Here is a 17,915-nt window from a genome sequence, read left to right as displayed (position 1 = left end):
GAGGTAACTATTCTGGTTTCAAAGCCTAAAAATCCTTCTCTGGTTATAACATTTTTTTTCTTTAATTGGTTATTATTTTTAAATTTCCTACCATCAACAGCTATACCCTTTACTTGTAGCTCACATAAATATATCTACCTTACTTTCTGCTGTCTATGTGACAATCATATTAACTCAATGTTACAAACTAATTATTATAATTGGTGTGACTCAAGAGAAAACTTAATGCTTCCCCCAAATTCGAAGGGGTCATTTTGGGAAGGGGGAAGAGTTTTTACAAAAAAAATAATGAATGCAACCTCAATAGCCAACAGCCTTCTAAGATGTAAAAAGCAATACTCCTTCAGAAATATGACTTTTTCACTGTGTTTTTTCGCTGTTCTAGAAGGTTCTAGGTAAACATGTGAGAAAAATTCAAAATATAATCCCAAGAAATAGAAGGGAGATTATCTAGATGATATACACTGTCCCTTAAAACATGAAGATCCTGCTATTATTGTAATCTGGTGCATTCTTCTGAGCTCAGGAAGAACAGCCAAGTTCAAGGTCTATGCTCAGGCATTACGGGACACAGTGTCCAACAAATAAGCCAGAAGGAGAGCCTGCCAGGCGGTGGGTCTAAGCATCTGAAGTGTAAGCATGAAGAGAGAACACAACAAGCCAACATGAAGGCAGGCAGGGAAAACACCAGGTCAAAATCACAGTGACAGAAGGCAGGCGAGAGAAGCAGAGGCACAGCAGTGAACAGTGGTGGCTGTTTGTTCCTGGGCTGTATCATCTTCTATTTAAATCTGACTGGGGCCCTAGCCAGGTAGTTGTTGGTTAGAGCATCATCCCCATACATCAAAGTTGTGGGTTCGATCCCCAGTCAGGGCACATACAGAAATCAACCAACAAATGCATAAATAAGTGGGACAACAAATCAATGTTTTTCTCTCTCTCCCTCTAAAAATCAATAAATGAAAATTAAAATATGTAAATAAGCAAAATGGACTCGACACCACCCAGTATACGTAGTCATGTTGACTAATTCTCATGCCCCAAGTTAGGATTAAATTAACTCCACAATAAGAAATAATCTCCTCTATGGGCTTCTTCTAGATCAGTCCAAACTAGGAAGAAAAGTTTGAAAGTTCCATTCATCATTTGTCATCTGCGACGAGCTTCTTGCTCCAGAACTTCCTCATGGCATTTTTCACTTCTGCATTCCTCAGCATATACACCAAAGGGTTGAGCAAAGGTGTTCCGAGTGTATAGAACCCAGCTATCATCTTATCCATGGGGTAAGTGGTCGTGGGCCAGGTGTATATAAATATGCGTAGACCAAAGAACAAGACGACCACAATGATGTGGGAGACACAGGTGGAGAGCGCTTCCCTCCTCCCTCCAGCACTGTGGTTTCTCAGAGAATGCAGGATGATCATGTAGGAGAACATCAGCGGGACAAAACTCAAGGTACAAATGGCCCCACTGTTGGACACCAAGAGCAGACTGATCACGTAGGTGTCTGTACAAGCAAGTTGCAACAAGGGCTGCGGGTCACATAAATAGTGATCGATTACATTGGGACCACAGAACGGAAACTCAAGACCAGAAAAACCTGAGCTCAAGAATGCACACAGGACCCCGCCCAGGTCACAGCCACCAACACGCCACAGGCCTGTCAACGCATGATGGTCATGTCATGCAGGGGCTTACAGAGGGCCACATAGTGGTCAAGGGCCATGAGGAGCAGGATGAAGCTCTCCAGGCAGCCAAAGAAATGGAAGGAAAAGACTTGGACTATGCACTCACTGAAGTGACAGTGGCATTCTTCAGGAGGGCGTCTGCAATCGTTCTAGGGGCTATGGAAGTAGAGAATCAGGTGTCACATAAGAACGAATGGAAAGGGAAGAAGAACATTGACTCCCAAGTGTCCGGCAGGCCTTGACAGTGGTCATAATCAGGAACTTCCCCAGCAACGTCCCCAAGTAGAAAAGCAAGAACGCGACGGACACCACTTTCTTCCTCACAGGATCCTGAGTCAACCCAAGCAGAATGAACTCAGTCACCGTGTCATTCAGCCACATGATTTCATGAGTGAGGGCAAGGGGTGAGTGTAAAAGAGTTTGCCTGCAAAAAAATTAATTCGTGACACTATATGTGACTTTATGAAATATCTTGAGCAAAATATTCCTCACCATGGGCATTTTAGCTGTGGTTTCCTAATATGTCATCTCAATTCTTTGTCCCTGATTTTGTAATGACCACGTCATAAGGCCCTTATGAGTGTCAAATAAGCTTGTGAATTTTATACTTTCCTATAGCAGCCATCAAATACAACTCTCCCCTGGAGGCCTTTGGTGGTCGCTTTGTAATAAAGGAAATTCTCTCTCCAGTTCTCTGAAGGCTCCCTTTGCAGCTTTTCTTATAATATTACAGACTACACTTAACTTCAGTTATGTGTATGATCCCTTTAGCTTCCTTTTTGGAAAAAGAATTTTTGGAAACTACACATTCTCAGGATTTTATTCCCCATCGTTGCAAACCCAATGCCTTGTATCATGTAGGTGCTTAGAGTATTTTTAAATTGAACTCTCTATTATCTCCTAAAATATTTCTCTAAGGTGTAACTTCTTTGGGTCATGAGCTATATTGAAGCAATGATGCATTCTTCAGGTCAGCCTTGGTTGCAGATGCCTTGGACTCCAGCCCCTGCCTTTGGCTCATAAGGCGACAAAGGGAAAAGTGTATTCCCTGACGGACATGGCAAACTATGGTCAGCGTCTCCTTCCAAGGTGGTCTCTTGGTCTCCAAGGCTGATGCAATGCTTTAATTATTTAGAATACTTGGTGCCAAAACTACTTCCACACTAACAGGCACTTTGTCTATCAAATCCCCAGGGATGGCTTCTTCTAGCAACTGATGGCTTCCTGGCAAGAAGCTTTGGCCATGAGTCTTACTATTGAGGTACTGAAAGTGGCTCCTACCAGCAGACACAATTCCCCAACACAGCGCAAGAATTCTCTGAAGACATTACATCAGCCACCTTGAATGGCATCTCTGTCTCCAGTGCCCGGCCCGTCACGAGCTGTGACCGAGGCCTTTCCTTTCCCCCCATCCACGAGAGCCAGCCTCTGCCTTCACCCAGAACATCTCCCCGAGGCCACTCTCCTCGCCCTCCTCATTCAGAGCACGGGCCCCGCACCAGCTTCACATTCAAGACCTGTGGGTCCCTGTGAAGTGTCCATTGTCTATAGACATGGCACCGAAGGGTACCTTGTCCATGTGTGGACAGTTGTTTCTCAAAATTTGAGTATCTTGCAGAAGCTTTTAATAAAAAGCCTTTAGTATTCAGCCAAAATGATTTGTCAGCCTAAACTTCAGCATTTGAAAGGCTGAAGAGCGCAATACCTACGTCAATGTCATTTCTGACATCTCTGGCCCTCAGGGATATGATGGCACCGGTTACGGCCACGTCCGGTCTGCAGCACACGAGGCTCAGGCCAGGTCCCCTTGCCTCCCCTGCCCACGCACACCGCTCCAGTAAACGCATCCAGTCGCATGGCTGTAAATGCTGAGAGCTGCTGAATGCTCCCAAATGCGGATCTGCATCCCAGGCCACGCTCCCTCACTCTAGACTCACATATCCAACTGCCCATCGAAATCTCCACTTTGCTGTCTAATCTTCTCAAATGCATAATTTCAAAAAAAGTGAACACCTGATTACACTGCCCCTCGGCCCTCCCACCACCATGACCACCTTGCTCCTCTCTCAGGGAGGCTTCCTCTTCTCACTTCATGGCAATTCCATCCTGTCCATTTCTGAGGTCAAAATCTTTAAGTCACTCTTGACTTTTTTCTTCACACAATCTGACACAGATTTCTGCTGGTTCTACCTTAAAATACATCCAGGACCCAACATTTCTTGCTATCTTTACCAACATCAAAGAATTTTTACCTAGGTCATTGAAATTCACCTGCAACATTCAGCAATAATGTTCCCCTGTGAAAATGCAAAATAAATACTTGTCAGAGAAACTTGTAAAGATTCTCTAAATGGGATGTTTTATGCTAAATTCTCGTTATGCTGCTCTCTTTCCCATAAGCTCCGCATGTCTCTCACCTCCCTCACACCTTAGAATCTGTTGGTTTATCGATGCTGAAGCGGAACCTTCCCATGCAGGGAGACTGCAGTTCTAAGGGCTACTTTGCTTATTAGATTTTTGAGCTACTACACTTGCTTCCAGAAATTCTAATTCCTGGAGAGTATTACAAACAATACTTAAACTATGAAAAATGACAACGGCTGCAGTTATTGCCAAAAATGAGAAGCAGCAGAAATTAGAATAAGAATATAAGATTCCTGGTTTCTTTCTATCGCCTGATAGTCATGTCCTGAGTAGGAGGCTTTGAAGTTTCCTCTGTTCACAGATAAGGTTAAATTGTACAAACTTTTGTCCATAAAATGTGTCTTTTTTTCATACTTCTACTTTTATTTTTTTATTTATCTCTATTGTTGAAAGTGTTACAGATATCCCCTTTTTTCCCCCATTGACCTCCTCCACCCTGTTCCCGCCCCTCCCCCATAAAACCTGTCTTTTATGTGAGTACAAATATTTCTCAAATCGGAATAATGTACAATCCCTTTCTAAATAAAAATAAAGTCTCTTGAAGTCCAGGGTCAACACAAAGTATTCATGAATTAACATTTCTTATGTAACAAGGTGTTAAAACTAAAATTTTGACTAGTCACAATAGCTGTGAAGTGACAGTGTGTGCAGATCACCATATGCCCATCTCCAAACCAAAGGACATGATAAACATAAGTATAAAGTCAGAGTGTAAAGTGGGAGAGTGGTTTGTGAGAACAGCTTTGGGGAAATCACCCCAAACTTTGTGTGTGTGTGTGTGTGTGTGTGTGTGTGTGTGTGTGTGTGTGTGTGTGAGATGGAGGGGGTTTCAGAGCGCTATTCTGACAACCTAGCATGCGACCCTCCATATCGCTGGGCCCACAGGACTGAAAATCTAGGCAGAAAGAGACTGGTGAGGAAGGCTGGTTGCCATCAGCTACATCAGCAGTGTTTCTACATTAGCAGCATTTCTCAGGGCAGAGATGCATGGACATTTCCCTGTGACCACCACAGAGGAGCCATAGGAGGTCTTCTAGGAACCAGCCCATTAGGGCCCCTTGGAAGCCCGAGTACAGAATTTTGAAGGTAACCACTGGCTTTCTAAGGATTAGGCAAGGAGTCAACAGTGATCATAATAGACATTTTCTTCCTATGTCAAGGGTACTAGAATTAAAAGGCCCACAAAAAGTCCCCAAAAGAAAGGGGAATAAAAGTTTTCAACGTTAGCCAGGCCAAGACCGTTAAGCCACTTGCTAAGATACCAGGTCAAGTCAGACATTTCTGTTCCCTGATTGCTTCTCCCACCTTTTCTAATTGAGCCTTTATCTAAAATCTAAGGGAATCTGGATTCTCTGTTATCTAATAATGAGAAGAAAATTCCTGAAACTTTCTGAGTCTTCATTTAGACACAGGAAAACATTTTCTCATATCATAATAAATTTGAAGGCTTAACAGGAGGTAAGAATTACGTTTGATTTTGAGTATGTCTTGGTTACTTAAGATCCAATTGCACTTAAATATAATCCTCATAGGACCAGATTCAAGTGCTCTCAAAACAGAACTGTAAGACATGAAATTTAGGAAAATTGTTCATTTGGAAGAAATATTAAATTGCCACTTGGGAATATGGTATTGAGAGCTCTGACAAATGTCCCATTTGGGACTCAAATATTTATTCTGCCACCACTTGTCTAAACAAGAATTATTGGGAATCCTTGGTGCAGCATAACATTTTGTGTTCAGTTGATAGAAATGCTTCACAGACTTATGAGTTCACTGTGTTCCTTTCCATTAGCCCACATGACTAAAAGTAATACTTTCTGGTGCTGATTTGATGGTAATTATAAACCCAGGTACGAAAATGGCACAGCAGCACTTGATTATGAGATTATGAGGTGGAGGCTGGTGGTGGTGGGTGTGAATGATACATACAGATCAGGTTCTCTTCAAAAGCGAAAATACACATTTTAAAAATATTCTTATATAAAACTAAAAGACCAAAGTTGAGAAGTACTAAACCTGACTTTTAAGCCCAGATTCTTCAAAAAAACACAAACTGAATTTTGCATTTTGAGATACTATAGGAGAAAAAACACACATTTCTTTCTGTCTTTTCTGATACCCAAATAAACTTAACAGCCAAGGAAGGTCAATGATAGAGGAATATCCTGAGACTTTACTTTTCCTGCAAATGTTCCCAAAAGTGATGCTCAAAAATATGGAAGACAAAGCTCCTTCTCTCCCATCTGGACAAAATTCCCACTCTCCTCTTCTCTCTCTTCATCACGCATTGTTCCCTGTCCCCCCTTCTTTCCTGTACCCTCCCTCTGCATACACCTGCGGCCTTGTCCCCTCCTTTGTGAAGAGCAGTGTGAAGGCCCCAAAGGGCAATTGACTGGCTGATATCGCCTATCTCATCCAAATATAACACTCCTCCCTTCTTCACCACTCACAGAATTAATTTTGAGAGGTTCTCCAGGGACCCTCTAGGTTTTCACTGATGTTTCTAGCTTTCAATGGAGTTAGAGGGTTCATCAATGTAGATACCCTCAGGGAAGGAGGCTTAGGCACAGATTTCCAGAGCTGCATTTTCTCAGAACATCTTCTCCAATCTTCAGGTCGTCAAGATGGCAACCTTGACTCTGCAAGTGTCCAGACCCTGTGGGTTAGCTCTTATGACCACATTCACAAGAACAAGAATGAAACCTAGGAAAAATTGGAGCATACATGCGACACACACTTATCTGTCAATCAGTACTTTTCTTTCTGAAGGAAAATTTGTACAGAAAGCTAAATTACCTAGTGAGTATGGCCAGATGTTGATAGGATTCAAGTTAGAGTCATCATAGGTTGGTCAAAATGGTTATGGACTTTAAGTAGCAACCATACTCTAATGCAGTCCTCTCAGATTTCTTAATTGTTTTGTTTCCCAACAAGAATATTTTACCTTTCCTGTCCATGAAATAAAATTAAGCTGTTAAGGGAGTATACTGTAGAATCCCCATACGTCATTTACCAACTGGAGTCATACTTTGCTACACCATACCTTTTTCATGGCATTTCTCACCTCTGCATTCCTCAGTGTATAGATCAGAGGGTTGAGCAAGGGTGTCCCAATTGTATAAAACACAGCCACCATCTTATCTATTGGAAATATGGTTGGGGGGCGTGTGTATATGAATATACATGGGCCAAAAAATATGACAACCACAATAAAGTGGGAGGTGCACGTGGAAAGAGCCTTTCGCCTTCCTTCTGCACTGTGGTTTCTCAGGGAGTACAAGATGACACCATAGGAGATAAGCAGGATCATAAAACTCACCATGCAGATGGCCCCACTATTAGAAACAACTAGCAAATTTATCACATAGGTGTCCATGCAAGCAAGTTTCAACAAGGGCTGCAAGTCACAGAAATAGTGGTCAATCACATTGGGGCCACAGAAGGGCAATTGCAAGGCCAGGAAAATCTGCGCTGAAGAGTGGATACAAGATCCCACCCAGGCCAAAACCACCAGCACACCACAGACCCGCCGGCTCATGATGGCTGCGTATCGCAAGGGCTTACAAATGGCCACATAGCGGTCCAAGGCCATGAGGATGAGCACAAAGATCTCCATGCACCCAAAGAAATGGGCTGCAAAGACCTGAGTCATGCACTCACTGTAGGAAATGGTCTTCTTCTGAGAAAGGGCGTCCACGATCAGCCTGGGGGCAGTGGTCGTGGAGAAGCAGGCATCGGCAAAGGACAGATAGAACAAGAAGAAGTACATGGGGCTCCCAAGGGTCCTGCTCATTTTAATGGTCACTACAATGAGAAAGTTCCCCAACAGTGTCGCAAGGTAAAGAATCAAGAAGACCCCAAAGATTGCTTTCTGCTTTCCTGCATCCTGTGTCAACCCAAACAAAATGAACTCAACCCCACTGCTATTCGTCGCCATACTAGGGCTGAGGGTGGGATGCAGTTGACAGAGGCTGAACCTGCCAAGAGAAGACAAGAAGTGTCACCTTGAGGCGGCCAGTGAGCTGAGCTCTGAATTCCTAGTTTCTGCTCCATCCCGTTGCCTCCAGCTGCCTTTAATCCCCTGTGAACCTTTGTAAATCTGCAGACGTCCAAGTCTCTCCCAGACCTATCTGTGGTTCAGAAACTCACCACATTGAACCAAAGTTTTTGCATTTGGGGAATAAAAAAATTAACTTCCTTTAAAAAGCTTGATCCCTACCAAGAACTTGTACTTTCCTTGGGCAAGTGGCTCAACCTCTTTGAAATTTAGCCTTCCTGTGGAAAATGGAGGGCAAACACTTGTCCTAAAAATTAAAACAAAAGGACTTTATACCCACACACATGCACACGCATACACATGTATAATTTCATGTATTATGCGTCTTATCTGTGAGCTTTGAGATCTGATCAACACTATTCTTACATAATTAAGCACTGATATTATTGGGCAATCACGTCCTGAAGAAAATATTCTCAATTCAGTTCACTCATTTTTGTGTGCATTATTCCTGATCCCTTCAGGATACTGTGAAATGTGCTTTATTTTGACAATCCGATGCCGCTTGGGTAAATAAATGTCAGCTTCGCTGAGAGCCTTGATATAACAAATTTCTAGACAATACTCTGCAGCTGGCATAATTTGGGAAACTACTCTTTACTGTATGTACAATACTCTTGAACTTATCACATTAGAACACTGAGCCTCTCTGCCTATGAATTTGACCCGACATAAAATTTCTAACATGTCTGTAATCTAAGTAGTGTTTTTACTCCTATGTGTCCCCCTTTACCCTGAATTCCCCAGGATACTTCTGCTAAAAACATTATTTGGAAAAGAGTCCATAATCCCATATACAATTTTATGATTTTTCTATTTCAATTCCCTATTCATCGCATATATAGTTTATGTGATTGAAATCATCATATAATATGATGATTCTGTGTTTTGATGTTGGCTTAAAATTGTTTTAATATTTCTTACCAAGCCATCATATTTTCCATAGTTTAATTATCAATTTAATGGGGTGGTAATATATAAAGTTTATCCATTCAGATATTTATGCTGCTTCCAGTTGTCACTCATATATAACAATTTTACAAACGACTTTAGAATAATTCATTTCCCAAGTATGATATTGCTGCTCAAGATGCTATAATCATTGCTATTAATTAGAATTAAATCTTTTCAATAACTATATTTTTACTGTAGAATAATCCATGATCATGATAAAATATTCAAAGCAGAAGAATGTAAGGAGAAAATATTAAAATCTCTCTCCAAATTATTTGAATCTATAATCCTCCTCTCCAGAAATAGCTTTTAATTTCTTGTATGTCTTTTCAGAAAATTTCTATAAGTATATTTGCACATGTATTTAGAAAGACATACAAATAAACACAAGTATAGCCAGCATTCAATATTGATTATTTTGCAGAAAAGCTGGAGCACAAGCAAAAAACAAAAACAAAAGAAGGTTATCCCATATCCTATGATGTTATTTTATTACCTGACTTAGTTAATAGGAATAAAATTGCATTTTTATTATATTCATATAAATTTTTATTACCATATTCAATATTTTAATACCTTTTCCTTTGAAGAATGTTTTCTCTTTTGTCAGCTCACTTGTTGTGATCTTGATATGTATCTAGTATAGCTATTAATCTAGCAAAAATCACTTATTTCTTGGTTAAGGGTACAGTTTCTGAAATTGGATGGCCTGAGTTCAAATCCCAGCTCCACTACTTTCTGGCTGCATGATGCTGGGAAAACCACTTTAGAAATAGTCATGGTTACTCTGCAGATAGAGTGAGAAGATCTGGCTCAGAAGAAAAACTATGCAAGTCTCAGCCTCTGCTACATTCACTATTATGATTTTAATTTTTCTCTGTTATTACTTCTCTTTTTCCATGAATTTTTCCTTTTTGTATAGTCCAAGCTGTCAATTTCCCCCATTTTAAGTTAGTCTATTGTTTCCAAATATGTCTAAAATTACAGTATTTATTCTCTTCTACAATTCTATAGTTATATTTCATTTCACATACTGAATCAAAATTATCTGGAGGACTTAGGAGAAATTGGGGAAATATTCCTGTTCTTAACAATTTAATGTGAGTTTTAAGATAATTGTAGGTAAAATCATTAATGATTTAAGGCTCTATGAAATTGGTATTAGAAGAGTAGAAATCATCTACTGAGAGAATAGTATAAATTCTTAAAGGACAGATTGGCCAGTGAAAAATTCAGAATTTTAAGTTAAGAGATGGACTATAACAGTAACTGGAGAGAGTCAGGATCTTCTCACCATGGTGGGGAACATATTCCTGGAACCCCAGGTTTTTCAGGAGATAGGACTGGATGATGACAACTGCCCTAAAATCCAGTCCTGAGGGGGAGGCAAGAAAAAGGAAATAGTCCAGTGTGGCTTGAACACTTACCTTTGTCTTTTAAAAACAAAGAAAAAGGATATCCACTGGAGAGCTCACTCTTCCAGTTCTGATTTACTGTTCCATGTGTTTGCAACATGTAAATTGTACTTCAGATGCACCTGCTTGGCTTTCTGTTGCAGGATCTATGGGGAAGGGACATACTCCACGGATGGCCAACCCTTCCTAGAAAACATGAACTAGACTGTCCAGAAGGGTCTGGAATACAAGCAGAAAGTTCTGACTTCTACTCTTAGAACTTTCTAGGATAAAAAGAAAATATCCCCACTATTCTGTGGTAGAAACATCTCTAAAGCCAGTTCTATTCCCCCACAAACAGTTTCCTGCAGAGCACATGAATTAAAGAATTCCTTTTCCTCCATCACATATTTATAGGGATTTCATCAAGTTCACAAATGCCCAACCTCCGGAGAGACAAGGACTCCACCCTTCCCACCCAAGCCTGACAGATTTGGGGATTTGCTCAGGGAGCTACTTGGCTCAGTTAATCCAGGATCACAGCAAACCACGGGCCAGTTCATCCCACACAAGGCTGTCAGCAGGCAGGGTCTGTGCTCAGAGCCCTCCTCCCCTCCTCCTCTGCCCCAAGGGACTCCTCCCATTGCAGTTACCAAGCGCTCCACCCACGCAGCCTGCTCCAGGGGGAAACCACGCCTTCTAAGTCACCTCGAGGCATAGTCTACAAAAGTTACCAAAGACCCTGCCCTTTAAGTTAAATCTTTTCTAATGGCCGACAAAGCTCTGAGCCCAGGTGCTGGTGCAAACAGATGGGACATAATTGAATTCTAGCTCCATCATTTGTTTCTGTGGCTTTAGTCAAGTCTCTTCTCCCAGTTTCCTATTCTAGAAAATGTTATCAATCCCTAGGGTTGGAAAAACATTCTAAGGGGAAAAATTACTGCATGACTGAGGCTCTAAATCTCCTCCAAAAGATCTGCTGCTGTCCCTGCCCTCACTCCAGTAATCCCCCAACCTGAGGAAGCCCAGATTCCCAGCTTCCAGTCTATGCCCAGATTCAACTAATTCTCTGGGGTAAAAGCAGTAACAGAATTCGACCTAAGGAAGGTCTTCTCTTGGAGTCTCAACCCTTTCAGCATAGGTTGTCTCAGTACCTCATATAGGTGACTTCTCTATTATATTTGGCTTTCTAGGTGTTCATGATAAGCGCACTTTGGGCCACACATTATTAAATCTCACTCAGGAGAAGACGTTCATTTATGTATTTTTATTATTTATTTATTTATTTATTTATTTATTCAAGAAATATTTCCTGCCCATATACTATGGGCCAGATGTTATTCTAGGCACTGGGGGTCTAACGGTAAATCTTTTCATATATCCCTACCCTCGTATAAACTGTATTCTAGTACATATACAAAAAAAAAAAAACACAAAATGAATAACTAAACTCTATGACATGTTAGAGAATGGTAAGTGCTAAGGAGAAAAAATAATCGGAGATGGAAGGAGATACAGAATGGTAGTGGATGGAGGAGGGCATTCACCATCCATGTAATGTAAAACATCGCACTTCCGTGAATTAGTCAGAAAACTCATTATTGAGAAGACACATTTTAATAATCAAAGGATGTGAGGAGGTAACCATGTATATATCTGCAGGAGAAATAATGAAGACACAGAAAGCAACCTGTGTGAAGCTCCTTCAATGGGATTGAAACAAAAATTGTAAGAGATAAAATTATGGACAGATATTGGACAACCATGAAAGCCAGGTCATGTCATTCCATCTTGTTTTATTTTGAATAAGCAAAGAGAAGATTTGGTAACATGAGAAGACAAGAAAGCAACTCTTGACAAGATGTATGCATTAGGTTAGATCAGCACCACCTGAGAGTTTGATCATTGACTCAGTCATTATTTCCTAACACCCCTGGACTGTCCTAACTCTCTGATGTGGGGGAGACATCACAGTAGTGAAGAAAACCATTTTCCCTTCTTTAATTCTTACTTTTACCTGTTGAAATTTAAAACAGTTCATATATATTTGACACTAGAAGACTTCCCTTTTTTCCCAGATAAACATCTGCCTCTATCTCCTATTTGCCTATATTACTGTGTTATTATTAAATAGGTATTTAATTGAATAACACAATCCTAGATTATATATTAATCTTGTTGTACAATCTTACTATTCAAACAATTTCCATTTTTGTTATTTCATTTGAGCTATACATTAGTTTGCAAGTAAATATGGCTGTTTGCCTTGTTCTTTTAATGTACAAAGTTTGACCTGTAATAAAGAAAGTTTTTCCAAGCACATTTAGGCTAATACTAGAGTGGGGTGCTACTAGATAGCCTCTCTGTCTAGCATTTGCCATCCATGTCACATAAAACATCAAACCTCCATGATGTATATTGCATCCTAGAAAAAAGAAATCCTGAGCCGTCCTAAGAGGATGCCAAGTGATGCCTTCGTTTTCTGTTCCGACTCCAAAATCAAGCCTGTAAACTGCATGGTGAGGCAAATATCAAAGCAGGGAATAGATACCTAAATGAATAATAGTGAGAGAGAGGAAAGGGTAGAGAGTGACACTAAAGTGAGAGCAGGAGAGAGGAGAGTGAGTGAGCAGGTCCAAAGAAAGAAGAGGCAGGGGATAGGGTACAGAAAGAACAGAGAAGGGAGAAGAGCAAAAAATACATAAATTAGGGAGGATAGTTTGATCCAAGATTTCATCACAGAATTCAGCTTCTTTCTCCACGACCGGCAGCAATATCAGAGCCCCAAAACCAGAGGAGGGGGTGCAGCTGTGGGCCATGAGCAAGGTTCCCAAGGCTCTGAAAACCCAGGTGTGGAGAAAGCACCGCCCCCTCTTAAACTCTGTCCAGAATCTCTTCAAGAGAGGGTCCCCCAAGACAGGAACTTCTGCCAAGCTGGCCTCTGTGCCATGTACAGCCTGTTGGCCCCTGGGTGAGTAGAGGTGCTTTGAGAGTGCCGACGCCGGGGAAGACTTCGGGACCCGGCCCACTCCAATCCTTCTCTGCTGGAACTTCTCTCAGCAGCTCCATCGTGTCCTTTAAACACACCGAGTACAGATTCCATCAGGTCAGTCCTATCTTTCATTACAAAGCCCCGCTCCTCTGTTCCACACGTTCCTCATGGCACTCTTCACTTCTTGATTCCTGAAGGCGTAAATCGCGGGATTGAGCAAGGGCGTTAGGACGGTGTAAAAGATCGCCACCACTTTGTCCAAGGACAAGGCAGACGGCGGCCGGGCATACACGAAAATGCACGGGACGAAGAACAGAACCACAACGGCGATGTGAGAGCCGCAGGTGGAGAGAGCCTTCCGCTGCCCCGCGGCGCTGTGCGTTCTCAGGGAGAACAAGATGACACCGTAGGACACGAGCAGCAAAGAGAAGATGATGATGCAGATAAAGCCACTGTTGGCCACCACCAAAAGGCCGAAGACGTGAGTGTCCGTGCAGGCCAGCTCCAGCAATGGGTACAAGTCACACATGAAATGATCGATGACATTGGGGCCACAGAAGGGCAGCTGGAAAGTAAAGAGAATTTGTATCATGGAATGCAGGAAGCCCCCCGCCCAGGCCACCCCCGTCAGAACGCCGCAGAGCCTCCAGTTCATGACAGAAGAGTAATGCAAGGGCTTGCAGATGGCCACGTAGCGGTCATAGGCCATGGCTATAAGGACAATCACCTCCACCCCAGCAAAGAAGTGTTCAGCGAAGAGCTGGGCCATGCAGCCTTCAAAGGAGATGGTCTTCCTCTCAGAGAGAGAGTCCGCAATCATCTTCGGGGCGATGACGGTGGAGAAGCAGGCATCCAGGAGAGACAGGAAAGCCAAGAAGAAGTACATGGGGGAGCCCAGGAGCGCTGGGCTACTGCCGATGGTCACCACGATGAGCAAGTTGCCCCCAACAGTCGCAAGGTAGCTGAACAAAAATATAACAAATACCATTTTCTGAACACTTGGATTCTGTGAAAGCCCCAAGAGGACGAACTCGGTTACAAAGCTTTGGTTTTGCATGATTTCCAAGGGAAAGCTAACTGCTACCAGAGTGAGCGTAGGAAAATCTGCAATTATGACAAAAAGAAAAGTTCATCTGGACCAGTGTATGACATCATCATGTGACAGTCATCCACAAGTTGGTGCTTCTGTCATAACTGAGAGCACAAAATTAGAAATTTGTTAAAGGTGGTAGAGGGAGGTCAGGCAGAATCCAGGAGGAGATAAATTATTAAATACTTCAAAATGGCCAGAGCTTTAATACAGGAGAAGAGAAGAATTCACATACGGTAGGGATGAGACAGTTTTTATCGCAACTGCCAACTCTGATCATTTAGTAGTGGTTTCCCGGAGTGAATTGTTGAGGACGATGCTGAAGCTGCATCCAAATTCTGAGGAGAGAGAACTAATTTATTGGCGATGCCTGCCATCAGTGTGGAGTGGGAGCAGGGACAACTTGCATGCCATCCCTCATCACGAGACTACCTTATCTACAAAGAGAAGGAGAAGTCCCAGTTTAAGAGGTCTTGAAAATCATAGCTACTTTCCTGATTATTTTTTTAAACTCTGAACTGAATTGGGCCTTTAAGATGAATTCATTCATTCCCTATAAAAATAAAAATTAAAAATAAAATCTATGGGAAGGTGACTAGCTCTATATTAACACATAACAAGTGCGCACGTGTTGAGCTGGGTTCTTTCTTCTTTCATCATTTTAAATAAGAACAGATGTTTATGAAAAATAATAACACCTACTTAAGGGTATTGTCATGGTGACTAAGTTAAATAATATAAAGAAAGCAACAGTTTAGGAAATAGTGCCTAGGAAACAGTCCATGTCGTGTCTTATTGCCCCCCTTTTCGCTGGTAGGCAACCCATGCTCAAAGAGGAAAAGTCAAATTACAGATGCTGGATCTGGAATTTAAACACAGAATCTCTGGCTCTAACACTTAACTATTCCTACTGGATCCACAGAGAAAGGAGCAATGATTTTTCTTTTTAGCAAGAACTGAAGAGCAGTGCTGGCCATTCTACTGTCTCCATCCACCTGTAGAAATCAAACCCTTCTGATTCCTTTGCTCATGTTTGAATGAGGCCCCTTGATGAAGGACACAGAGCAAGTGATGTAGATTCAGAAAGTAATGGTTCCATTACTACAGATACAAATTGGCAACAACCACGTAGGTAAGGAATAGAAACCATGTATTGAATATAGCTTGAGTCACAGGATGAAGGTGAGGGTCAAATGTGCAAAATGTCAACGTTGCTTATGATAAATGCCCTCACCAATTGTCATCACTGTTCCCTCACTTATCGAGCCAGCCACCTTACCCACAGAAAGCTCCTCCATGAGTTATCCATAAATGTTCCCAACTTTTGACTTTGCTTTCCATAGCTAGACAACAGTTTCCAAGAATGACTGTGTCCTCACCTGTGCATATAACAGAAATGTATTTGTCAAATGTGTGTGTACATGTACATATAATCTCTTAAAGAAGTGAATAAAATAATAATGACATTTACTGAGAATTAAAAATAATCTGATTTTTGAGAAAGCAACTTAGAGCTAACAAAAACAATTTACAATAAATATAAATTGTGTATGCTAAGATGTGTCTTAATGCTTACTTTAAAATAACCTTTTCCATTACATTTCCAGGGTACTAGTTCTTAAACAGAGCCTGCACTATAAATACCACATTCAGCTACAAGTCATCACCAAGAAAACAAGAGTATAAAGCAAACCCTATAGGTCATTGGATCAGTCAACAACCATGTATTAAAAAGTAAAGAATATCAAAATGATCCAGCAGGCATCAGTTTACCTTAGTGTCAAAGCCAGAGAGACAATGAAATGAAATGAGTAAGAACCTCAGCTCCGGTAAATGAACGAAACAGAAACAGACTCATAGATACAGAGAACAAACTGCACTGCCAGATAGGAGGAGAGTTGGGGACTGAGTGAAAAGGGTGAAGGGGTTCAGAAACAGAAATTGGGAGTTATACAATAGTCATAAGGATGTAAAGTACAGCATAGGGAATCTAGTCAATAATATTGTAATATCTATGTACGATGCCAGGTGGGTACCAGACTTATCTGAAGGATCACTTCGTAAGTTATATAAATGTCTAACCACTATGCTATACGCCTGAAACTAAAACAATATTGAATGTCAACTATAATTGAATTTTTTTAATTTCAAAAATAAAAGCAAAACAGAGAAAATAAAAAATAACATCAGTTGCAGATTAGTAGAGACATAGGTTCAAATCCAGGCTCTTCTACTTAGCTATATTGAGATGGAAAAGTTACTTAAACTTCTCAAAGGCTCAAATTCTACTTCCTTAACTGGGTATAATAACAATGCCAGGATTCTTAGGAGACTCAGATAAGGCAATGCACAGAAAAAACACTGATGCAATTAGAAACACAAGAGAAAAATCACGATAAATAGTGAGAACAAGCCCATGGAGACATTGACACAGACCAGAAATGACAATGATTTTTCCTCCTAATTCCTGCTTTACCATGACCAAGGCTAAGCATTTTTAATTCATCCTTTAATTTATTTGCAAACATAAAATATTTTTGGTCACAATGTAGATGTGGTATTGTTTAAATGTGCAACACTTTTAAATGTCCTTAATAATCCCTGAATAAATTACTGTGGCCCTCAGACCCACCTGTGTCCAATTTTTTCTCAGGTAGCTTCACTGTACAAAGAAAACCAAACAGTGAGGACATGGTGAGGAAGACCAAGGCTCGATATTAATCTAATAATTAATTATTCGGCCCCCCACTTCCCTTATCTGGGGAGTTTCAAGAGTGATACCGTTTTAGAATTAAAATGTTTATTAGACATAAACAAATCAACCCCCTGTTTTCAGATAAAAGGAATTTCCAACATTAGTGTTGAAACTTTGATAATAGAGAATACAATATCCTCATAGCTTATGATAACAGATTTATGATTTTAAGTAATTTAAAAGGGGACTGTCCTAAATGCAATGCATTGCCCTGGACTGAACACTAGAATAGAAAAGGGACAGTGGTAGAAAAATTAGCGACATACAAATAAATCTGATGTTTCATTAAGAGTAATACATCAATATTCATTTCATGGTTTTGACAAATATGCTCAAGGTAATATAAGATGATATTATTAAGGAGAACCAAGTGAGGAGTATACTGGAAATCTCTATACAATCTTGGAAACTTTTCTATTAATCTAAAAATACACAAAAATACAATTTTAATTTAAAATAATACAATAATTGTTCAGCTTCTGCTATCAAAACGCTAGCAATTACAGCTTCATCATTTACTAGCCATTTGTCATTGGAGAAGCCACTGAGCCTCAGCAT

General features: G+C 40.8%; 2 protein-coding genes and 1 pseudogene across 2 annotated transcripts; all 3 read right to left on the bottom strand.

Annotated features, from left to right (window-relative positions):
• Positions 1–1,142: 1,142 nt before the first annotated feature.
• On the bottom strand, positions 1,143–2,069 carry LOC107530278 (olfactory receptor 4C16-like; annotated as a pseudogene).
• A 5,068-nt stretch (positions 2,070–7,137) lies between these two features.
• Positions 7,138–8,058, bottom strand: LOC107530279 (olfactory receptor 4C11-like). The gene has a single exon (XM_016203965.2). It carries the CDS (start codon positions 8,050–8,052, stop codon positions 7,138–7,140), a length of 915 nt encoding a protein of 304 aa, XP_016059451.2. The 5' UTR covers positions 8,053–8,058.
• Positions 8,059–13,633: 5,575 nt separating this feature from the next.
• Positions 13,634–14,599, bottom strand: LOC107530280 (olfactory receptor 4C15-like). Its single transcript, XM_016203967.2, has one exon. The coding sequence runs from the start codon at positions 14,567–14,569 to the stop codon at positions 13,634–13,636; it is 936 nt and encodes a 311-aa protein (XP_016059453.2). The 5' UTR covers positions 14,570–14,599.
• Positions 14,600–17,915: the final 3,316 nt, after the last annotated feature.

Source organism: Miniopterus natalensis, chromosome 11 (assembly GCF_054644295.1).
Source record: "Miniopterus natalensis isolate mMinNat1 chromosome 11, mMinNat1.hap1, whole genome shotgun sequence".
NCBI lineage: Eukaryota > Metazoa > Chordata > Mammalia > Chiroptera > Miniopteridae > Miniopterus > Miniopterus natalensis.
The sequence above is the reverse complement of the archived record's forward strand: the minus strand, read 5'-3'. Positions and strand labels throughout refer to the sequence as shown.